Consider the following 9,964-nt stretch of genomic DNA (forward strand, 5'->3'; position numbering starts at 1 on the left):
GGGCCAATCTCCTAAAGAAGAAAAAAGAAAAAAGGAATAAACATTTTTATTAGACTAAAATTCTTATTTATTCAAACATTCAAATCTTTTCGGTTGAATTAAGTTTTTTGTAAGCCATATTAGGTAAAATTTGTTCTTGTTTATTTAGACATTCTAATCATTAATTTAGCTCGATAAATCTCTCTAATGAATTGTATATATTAAATTAAGATTTAGAAATAAGATCTTCTAAGTATTTTGCCTACATATGAAATTGTTGTTTTCTCTTTAGAACTTTTTTTTTTTTTAAAGAATTTGTTAAATTTCCTGAAATGTTGGTTACAAGATTTTATTTTAAGAATTATAAGAAAAAATTAAGCATTCCTCTTTATGCCACCCTCAACATTAATGAACAGTAAACTTTGGCATCATCGGTAAAATTACATGTTTTGTGAGTATGATTTATGACTTGTGTTTTGTTACAGGTATGATAATTTTTTTAATGTATTTTTGGATATAAAAAGATTAAAATCACAAATTAAAATACTTATACACATGTCTAATTAAATAAATTAATATTTAATCAAAAGATAACTAGAATAAAATATTTGATCGCTCGTAACATAAACCATCTACTCAACTATATTTAGTAATTTTTTTAAAAAAATAATTATTTTGTTTAATTAAATGATTATCAAAGCCAATAAAAAACAAAAAAAAATCATTAACAAAAACAAATTGAATAAAATTATGAATTCAACTATTGAACAACTCAAGGTAAAACTTTAAAAGAATAAAAAAATAAATATATTGATTAATCTAGGTTAATATATTAATTCTGTAATTATGGATATATAATTAAGATAAACCTATAAAAAAAAAGTAAAAAAAAAAAAGAATTATGTTGAAGGATGCTAGGTGTTCACTCGCTTTTATTACTATTTTATATATACTAAAAAATTAAAGGAACTCTTATTCATCATGAAAATAACAAAATAATGAAGATAAAAAAATGAAAATTTTCTTAGAAGAAAGCTTTTTATTTCTTGTACATTAAAAAATATTATCTCAATAAAGCCTTTTTATCAACCTATTATTACAAAAAAATTATTATGAAAATATTTAAATATTTCTATCCACTAGTGAATAAAACATAAATTTTTAAGGATAATTTAGTTATTTTAATGTAAAAAAAAAAACCCTCTTGGAACAACCTTTAAAAATCTTAATTCCAAGAACAGTAAACTTTGGCATCATCAGTAAAGTTGCATGTTGTGTAAGTACGATATGTGACTCATGTTTTGTTATAGGTATGATAATTTTTTTAATTAAAATGATTAAATATTTAGATTTTTTTAATATATTTTTTAATATAAAAAGATTATAATAAAAAATTAAAATATTTATACACATGTCTAATTAAATAAATTGATATTTAATTAAAAAATAACTAGAATAAGATATTTAATTGCTCGCAACATAGACTATGTATTCAACTATATTTAGTAATTTTGTTTTTTAAAATAATTTTTTTGTTCAATTAAATGATTATCAAAGCCAATAAAAAACAAAAACAAATTAAATAAAACTATAAATAGAATTGTTGAACAACTCATTATTAAATGGTGAAACTTTTAAAAAATAAAAAAATAAATATATTGGTTAATCTAGGTTAACATACTAGTTTTGTAATCATGAAAATATAATTAGGATAAACCCATAAATATAATTAAAATAAACCCATAAATAGAAAAGTAAAAAAGAAAAGTAAAAAAGAAAAGCATGAAAATCAATTAAAAAAAATATATTGAAAGATGCTAGGTGTTTACTCACTTTTATTACTATTTTATATATACTAAAAAGTCAAAGGACCTCTTATTCATCATGAAAATAACAAAATAATCAAGATGAAAAATTCCTTACATTAAAAAATATTATCTCATTAAAGTCTTATTCATCATGAAAATAAAAAATAATCAAGATGAAAAATTCCTTACATTAAAAAATATTATCTCATTAAAGTCTTTGTATCAACTAATTATTACAAAATAATTAATATGAAAATATTAAGATGTTCCTATTCACTAGTGAATAAAATATAAATTTTTAGGGATAATTTAGTTATTTTAGTGTAAAAAAAATACTCTTGCAACAACCTTTAAAAATCTTAAGTCCAAAAATAATGAAATCATTTGAGTGCAGTGAAAAGACAAATACACCACATGGTAATGGCAAATAGAGACTAATAAAACTACAAAATTACTCTCAGTAGCTAGGTGTTCGATTTATTTTATCATAGACAAAATGGGAAACATTGTCGACTATCCACATTATTTTTCGCAACGCGTTTTAATCTTACTTGTAATTGGAAAAGAATCAATCCACCTAGAGCTCAAGCTACTGGACAAGGAAAATGGTTATGCCATCCTAATTCTTTTACAGGAAGCATGATTTTGAATATGATGAAAGGAAATTCAAAAGAATCTTGCAGTGGCCCATTTCCAGTTGACTCCTGCGGAACCAATACTGGAGGGAAGCCTTCAGTTATAACTTGGCACTCAAAGTCTGATGCTCCCAATTTTATTACCATCAACTTGGATTTTAACAACACTGGCTTCAAATGGTGTCTAACCCTGGCCATTCTAAGTAAAATAGGAACTCTAATGTGATATTTGGTTGTCGTATCGAAATGACACAGAGATAATTGGGATAGAGAACACAAGTACTTTGTGTTTTTTGTTTTGAAACGATAAAAAATCACTTTAAAAATGCATGTTTTTTACCCTTTTATATTTGTTTGTTGAGTTCTGAAACAGTAAGAAAATGCAACCTAAAGATCGAGCTTGTACAAACATCCCTATAGAAATGTGAGAGAAGCTTTTTATTGATGACTGTACAGAGGATGGCTTAGACAAGAGAGTTCTTAGAGACTATATGGAGCTTTAACTACATGAAACTTTCCACCTCTTGTGCAAAAACTTCATCTTGCAAAATAACTTGACAACATACCCAATCTGGGATCTGTACAGAGCTCACAGAGAAGTATCCTTGGCAAAATCATACAAGTTCTGCCCTTTTCATTGTGAGGACCAATATAAAGTAAACATATAATAAAGAGTGTGCAAAGATTAGCTCTTTGACAGATTTTGGTTTGATTTATTGTATCCTTCAATGCCGTATTTCTGGTATACAATAGCTTGATTCTCCTCCCACCATCGTTCTGCTTCTTTCTCCGCAAAACGTTTACGGCTGCAAAACATGATCAAGCATAAATGATTAGTAAGAAATCTTGTATCTAATCAATGGTGATGTTGTTAATGATTAAGTTGATAGAAAAATCACCTAAACCTGACTCGCTTCAGACCCTTCAGTCCACTTGGCAAAATTGTAAATGTTATATATACACCAGGTTCATATTGTTCGACCCATTCATGCTTTGATGTTTTAGTTCCATTTCGTCGAGGATCAGTCATCATGTCATGTACATCTTCCTCTGGTCTGCTATCTTCATGGCACAACTCTCTTCCATCCATGGACTTCAACGTATTGGAAAACACAATAGGAGAGTTAGATAAGCTGTCTATCTTGCTGTCTTTCGGAAATCTAACTTCGAGAGGAAAATGAGTTGATGGAAACACAGCACATCCACTAGAAAGTGTAGGGGTATCAGTATAGTCAGGTCTAGGCTGAGGCTGATACGGATCCACTCCATCTTTTGTTTCTTTCCTAACTGAGACTTTATCTGACATTGCATGAAGCTGCACCAATAATTGTCATTCATTTGTTTAGTTTAACACTTAAAAGGGACCAGCCACAACTTAAAGAGAATTACCCTTAATGCCAAAGCTTTTATTATCTCATTTGCTGCTTTACGCTTAGCTGCTTCCTCCCTGGCCAGTAACCAAGTCTTCTCTATAGTTAGTTGACATTCTTCAATCTTCTGGCATCCAGTTTGACATTGCATCTCAAGGCTCCTAGCCTATTTAAAACAAAAGAGCTCTGAAGAGATGAACATAATTCAAGCCAAAAGCACTTTACAGAATCAGCTTAAGTTATATATGGAATTCTGCTAAAACAATACTGCTTCTGGTTTGCTTATGACAGAAAACAAAACGATTCAATTGTAATTGCTTCTCCCCTAACCTCTTTTCTCTCAAAATCCATGGAGAAGCCCCAAAAAATCGTTTTTACTGTAAGTAGGAACAAATGCTTAAGCATTTGATGAGTCCCATGTCACAGGTGTGGTACTGAAGTAGAGGCAATTTTGACATAGTTTTAATTCATAATAAGATCGATGCTATGGAAGTTAACATATAGAAATGACCGCACATAAAAGTCTTTTGCTTCACCAATAAAATCAGTTTAGCCATCATGACATTGAGAACATAAGCAGCATAGCACTCTCGAGTACAAAGGAAAGCTCCTAACCTAATTCATATATACATCGAATATTGATATGCACCACAGGTAATGCTTACATGAAGAAGTGATAAGAAACTCAAGGCATTTGCTAACTGAAACAAAAACAGTCAGCAAGGAAAGAAGAATTGGAGTAATGCAGAGAATTGGAGCAAGCAATGCAGATGGCAAAGGCTAAAATTTTTGCTTAACTGGTCAATCACATCCAATGATGTGTAGACCAGTTGAAGCATGCATGTGTATGATGAAGAAAGTTAAATGTGGCCTAATGAAAGGCAAAAAAACATCATCAAGATAAGCAATTAAATTTTAAGCTAAAATGCAGTCATTACCTGTGCTCTTAGCCTCTTAACTTCTTCGATTAGCATCTTTTTTGAATCACTCAATTCTTCTTCTAGATTCAAAGAACTGGAAATGGAAGATTTTGATTCCAGATGAAGTTCAGAATTCTTTATATAGCATGATTCAAATATAGCAGGACATGACACTTGTCCCCATTGTGGCAATCCAGCTGAAATAGAAAAGACAGTTTCTAAATGTTGCTGCTTTTCCCCTTGCTTTCTCGGGGTGTTCCTCTCACCAGGTCGGATTTCCAGAGATGGCTGGCTCATTAACAGTAAACGATGCCCTGGAGGGGTTGCTCTGCCCCTTTCTTCCTTTTCATCTGATAAGGCCTTCTTCTGTTGGGACAGCAGCTTCTTGGAACCAAGATTTTCTAGTTTTGACACTCCAACTGGATGTGTGATATTCTGCATACTGTAAAAACATGAATCACAGACTCTCGAAGGCTTGCTTTTGTTAGGTGCCAAAGATGCATTCATGACCTTCTTGCTGCTACATGCTCGGCAGAACAGTAGACCACAATTATAACAGTTATGCTTCTTCCTTGTGAAACCAAAGGGCATTCTACAGCCCTTACAAGCTGATTGATCACTAACAGAGATAGATTTGTGCAAGCAGATTGCGGCAGTTAAATTTGACCCACAAGCTATGCTTTGAACCTGCATGTCTCTCAGAGCCTCAACCAAAGTTGGAAAGTTTCTATCTTCTACATTTCCCAATCCTAATTGTCCATTTGTCCCCTTCCCCCATGTATATAAACTTCCACTCGATGTCAATGCAGCAACATGGTATGACCCTGACGATATCTCCTTAACAAACTCGTCTTTAAGCTTTCCTTCAACAATTGCAATCGATTTATCCTTGGCCTGTGGATTCCCCAACTGTCCATGCACTGAGCTTCCCATTGTATACACCTTCCCTGTATTGGTAAGTGCAACGGTCAGCATTCTCCCACAAGAAACTTGAGCAAAATCAAGTTCCACAAGCTGTGCGACACATGTTGGTAGAAGCTTTTTCTCCAGGTCAGCATGCCCCAGCCTCCCTTTATCACCATCTCCCCACGTAAATAATTTCCCACCAACACCATTAAACTTGAACCGGTCAACAATGATGTCCACAATAGCAGCAGTGTGCCATGATCCACATGCAACAGATTTTACCAACAAACCTTTAAGAGATTCAACTTCTTTGGGTTGAGAAACACTTAGAAGATTCCCATGACCAAGAACCCCAAAAGATCCATCCCCATATGTAAATAACTGCCCTGATGAGGACACAATCGCTGTATGCCAGTCCCCACAAGCAACATTCAGTATACAGACACCAGTCAAAGGACCTGAAATTCGACGTGGTAACCACTGGCTTCTACTTCTCTCCTCGCACCCCAAATTCGCACCATATTTATTCTCACCCCATGCATACAGTTCACCAGAATCTGTCAAAGCACAAGTTTGATAATCACCACAAGCAACAGATTTCACATGGACACCATCTAAGGATTCAACCATTTTTGGAGAGCTCACATCCATGTCAACTTTATGCCCAAGCTTCCCGTGACTTCCTTCACCCCAGCAGAAAACTTCCCCTCGTTTGGTGATTAAGGCAGCATGTTTCCTTCCTAAAGATATATTTGCTACGTCTAACATCACGGTGGATTCCAACAATTTTGGCAATAAAGCATCCACTTGCTTTGTATTGTGGTAACCAAACTGGTTGTCCACACACCCTATATTTCCTACTTCTACTCCTTCTCCCCAGATTAGAACATCCTTTAGGATGTCCTTTTTCTCGGTTCGTGGAGATCCATGATTCAAACCAATAAGTTTATGACATGTATTCTTTTGGAACTCTGAGAAAGCAGTGTCAGATCCATTCTTCTTGAGATTCTGTGGTTCAACATTTGGTATGTACGAAACTAACAAATCCTCCACATTTTGCATCTGGGGAAGACTTGATCCTGAGAAAAAAAGGCTATCAGAAGAAAGAGACAATCCATCGGAAATACCCCTATCTGAAAGTGACTGCGTAGGACTTCCGCTTAAGCTACGCACCTGCAATATTTTTTACATAAAACACAAGCAAAAATGAAACTTATCAGTAAAGACTGTAATATTTTCATTTTGTCAGTTGCAATTGCAAGGAGGAAAACGAGAGTATGAAACTTCTCCAAAGAAAGAGCAGTATTTAGCCTTCATAATAGGATAAACCAAATCAATTTTCAGCACCATATAATTAGCATCATAATTAGGTTTTTATATCATGATAAATTTGGAGTTTGGAAACTGCAGGGGACACAAGAACAGGTTAACACACAATAAGCAAAGTAATTACCAACTACAGACAAAAGTAATCAAATACTTCAGACAATTACTAGTCTATGTTCAAATCTCAATTGTTTCACATTGAGAGTTTTGTTTTCATTAATTACCCCAAAACAACAGCACAGGCCACTGCAACTTGCTTACATTTCAGAACAGAAGCTCAATTGATTAGGCAATTTAACATCGTCAATATCCTCTGAGCACTAGTGACATTTTCATGAAACCAACATTTTGGAAGATAAAAAAGCTCTTTTATTTGTGTAAGAAACCACAAGAAAAAGGGATGTTAAAACCTGTGCCATTTCAGTGTCATCCTCCAGAATTCCTAGATGGTGCTTTCTTCTGATAAACCCAGCTGGGCTACTTACACAACTTTGTGCTCCTCTGTGGCTCTTCAGGACACAAATAGGCCTAGAACGGTGACACCTGGATATCACTGCCCTTAAGCCTATAAACCAAGAATCAGCCTGCGCTTTGTCCTTACATATCTATGTGAAAAATAATGGATAAAAACAATTAACGAACCCACGAATCTTAACCAGAAGTGATCTATTCATAACAAAACTCAAACTCAGGAGTTACCAGATCAAGCGAGCGTGCGCGATCACCATTTGTATAGATAAGTGAAAATGATTGATTCTCCTTATCTGGTTGAAGCTGCCTCTGAAAATAGAAATGTGAGAAGTGAAATCACCATCCATAGCAACAGTAAAAGGGCATCAACTTCAACTAGATACAGATAAAGGGATACAGCTTGATATCAGAAAGCATCCTTGGATACGTACAGTCCTCTGCCCAGTAACAATCTTTACAACTAAGCTTAATCTCAATTGTTTCTCCTCCTGTCCAGAATACCAAATCAAATACTTCTCGTCCTGAAACGCAAAATCAAAACAATTCTTTCGATCATTTTATCATAAAACCAGAGCAGAAATAGCAATGCACCTCAACATGTAACGAAATAATAATCGAATATTGGTGATTCTAACACTAGGAAGGACGAATATTTGTTTGATCAAGTAGAGAGATCGAGTGAACCAAAATTATTCAGTCAAAATAACAAATTATGCTGGATTTATGCAACCATACAGCTGATCAAATTCTCCCACTAATTGCCAATTTTATCCTATATAAAACTTACATACCGTGGAAAGCCTGAACGGACAGAATTTGAGCTTTCCTCTTCTTCCACACTTCAGGAGATGTGCACCCTTCTTCATAGCCAGGATTGCCTGCACGTCATTGCATAGAATCATTAACGATCTTGAATCCCAATCAAAAATGAAAAAAAAAAAGAAAAGAAAAGAAAAGAAAGAAAGGAAAGTTCAAAAAAAAAAAAAGGACGAAACCAACCACTACAGTCCGAGTCAGTGTTAAAGAAAAAGGATGAAACCAACCACTACAGTCCGAGTCAGTGTCTATCAAATCCATAATTACACGGTTCAATAATGTATCGGAAATCTTTAAAAAAATTATTTTGGTATCACCCTTTTTGCATAATTTGGTGAATTCAAAGAAATATATGATTCTAAATTCTAATTCTTACACTGATAAAGAGCTAAAAAGCAAAATTAAAACAAATATTGAAACTTTATAGCAAGGTGATTGATTATAAGCTATCAAATACTCCACATTAAAAAAAAATCAAATCAAGAATTGAGTGGGAAAAAGAAAATGAGGGTGAATAATCAAAATCCATTGAGAGCCTTCAGGCCAAACACTGCAGAAACTGCAAAAATATTTGTATCTAAACAATGTGTCTGCTTAAAATTTTACAGTAGCTAACACAGAGAAAGAGGAGAAGAAGAACAAATGACATGAATGCCAAATAGGCAAAAATTAGTCTCCTTTCCATCTATAACAGAAGAATTACACATAAACAGCCTCCTTTATGATACCCCATTTAGGAAATCACCATAGAATGTAACAGAAAATACATGAAACACAAAATCAAGAAAATGTAACCAAACCAAACAAAAACTAGAAAGATAGATAGAGAAGAGAGAGACCTGCTCAACAGTTCTGTCAAAAGGGACAGTAGTTAAGGATTCTTCCCCCATTTTCAGGCAGAGAATTTCATGCACTACTAAACCACAGAAACACACGGAGAGAAAGAATAATAATCAAGAAAGAGACAGGAGAAGCAGAGTGAGAGACAAGAGCAAGCAGTAGCAGATACTACAGGGTGAACATGAAGAAGAATGTCCCTATAACACTGGCTGGCTGGCCTGCACTCACAGACACCACAGTCAGCAACTTAAACTACTATAAAAAGAAGGGAGGGAGGGAGGAATGCTTCTCTCTCTGTGTGTAAGAAAAAGTAAGAAGAGAGACGTCAACAAAGAGATAATGCTACAAGGATGTTCTTGTTCTGTAGCAGAAAATAATAATAATAAAATTAGTGTAGTTTGCTTTGCTTTGTTACAGTGTCTGTCAATCAGTTGTTTCTTTCTTCCATTACTGTTTTTGTTCACTTTGTAAGTCGTGCAGAGAGACAGAAACAAAGAGAGAGAGAGAGAGATGGGGTCTTAATATCTTAATATATGCTAAATGCACGTGTACACCGTAACACTTGCACTTTCTATTTTCTTTCTTCCTTGCTCTTTTTGCTTTGTAAATTCTTAATTATTTTTATTTGTCTTTTAATTAAATTCTAAATTCGCAGTAATGATGGAGTATGCTCTGTCTTTGATTAGTATCTTACTATATATATAAAAAAATAGATACAAAAATGATATAACCGTGTTTAATTAGAGTAATAAAAATAAAAATATAAATTAAATTTATTTATTTTTTTAACAAAATATACATTGAACATATCATCTTATTTTCAACTGATTCAATATCTTTTATTTTAAAAGATTAATAAAACATTATCATATCTATTTACAAGCTCAAAGTTT

The 9,964-nt window shown here is 33.4% G+C and overlaps 1 protein-coding gene across 2 annotated transcripts; it reads right to left on the minus strand.

The window, feature by feature from the left end:
- Positions 1–2,837: 2,837 nt before the first annotated feature.
- On the minus strand, positions 2,838–9,585 carry LOC105135242 (Regulator of chromosome condensation (RCC1) family with FYVE zinc finger domain-containing protein). Of its 2 annotated transcripts, XM_011040031.1 has the most exons (9): positions 9,071–9,585; positions 8,207–8,293; positions 7,847–7,936; positions 7,644–7,724; positions 7,355–7,549; positions 4,731–6,791; positions 3,812–3,958; positions 3,322–3,737; positions 2,838–3,228 (listed from the first exon to the last, which is right to left on the minus strand). In XM_011040031.1, exons 1-9 carry the CDS (start codon positions 9,119–9,121, stop codon positions 3,108–3,110), a joined length of 3,249 nt encoding a protein of 1,082 aa, XP_011038333.1. In that variant the 5' UTR covers positions 9,122–9,585; the 3' UTR covers positions 2,838–3,107. The 2 variants fall into 2 exon arrangements, with proteins under 2 accessions (XP_011038333.1, XP_011038334.1); XM_011040032.1 differs by lacking the exons at positions 7,644–7,724; positions 7,847–7,936; positions 8,207–8,293; positions 9,071–9,585 and having other exon boundaries at positions 4,731–6,697; positions 7,355–7,438.
- Positions 9,586–9,964: the final 379 nt, after the last annotated feature.

Source organism: Populus euphratica, unplaced genomic scaffold, assembly GCF_000495115.2.
Source record: "Populus euphratica unplaced genomic scaffold, PopEup_1.0 scaffold72.1, whole genome shotgun sequence".
Taxonomy (NCBI): Eukaryota; Viridiplantae; Streptophyta; class Magnoliopsida; order Malpighiales; family Salicaceae; genus Populus; species Populus euphratica.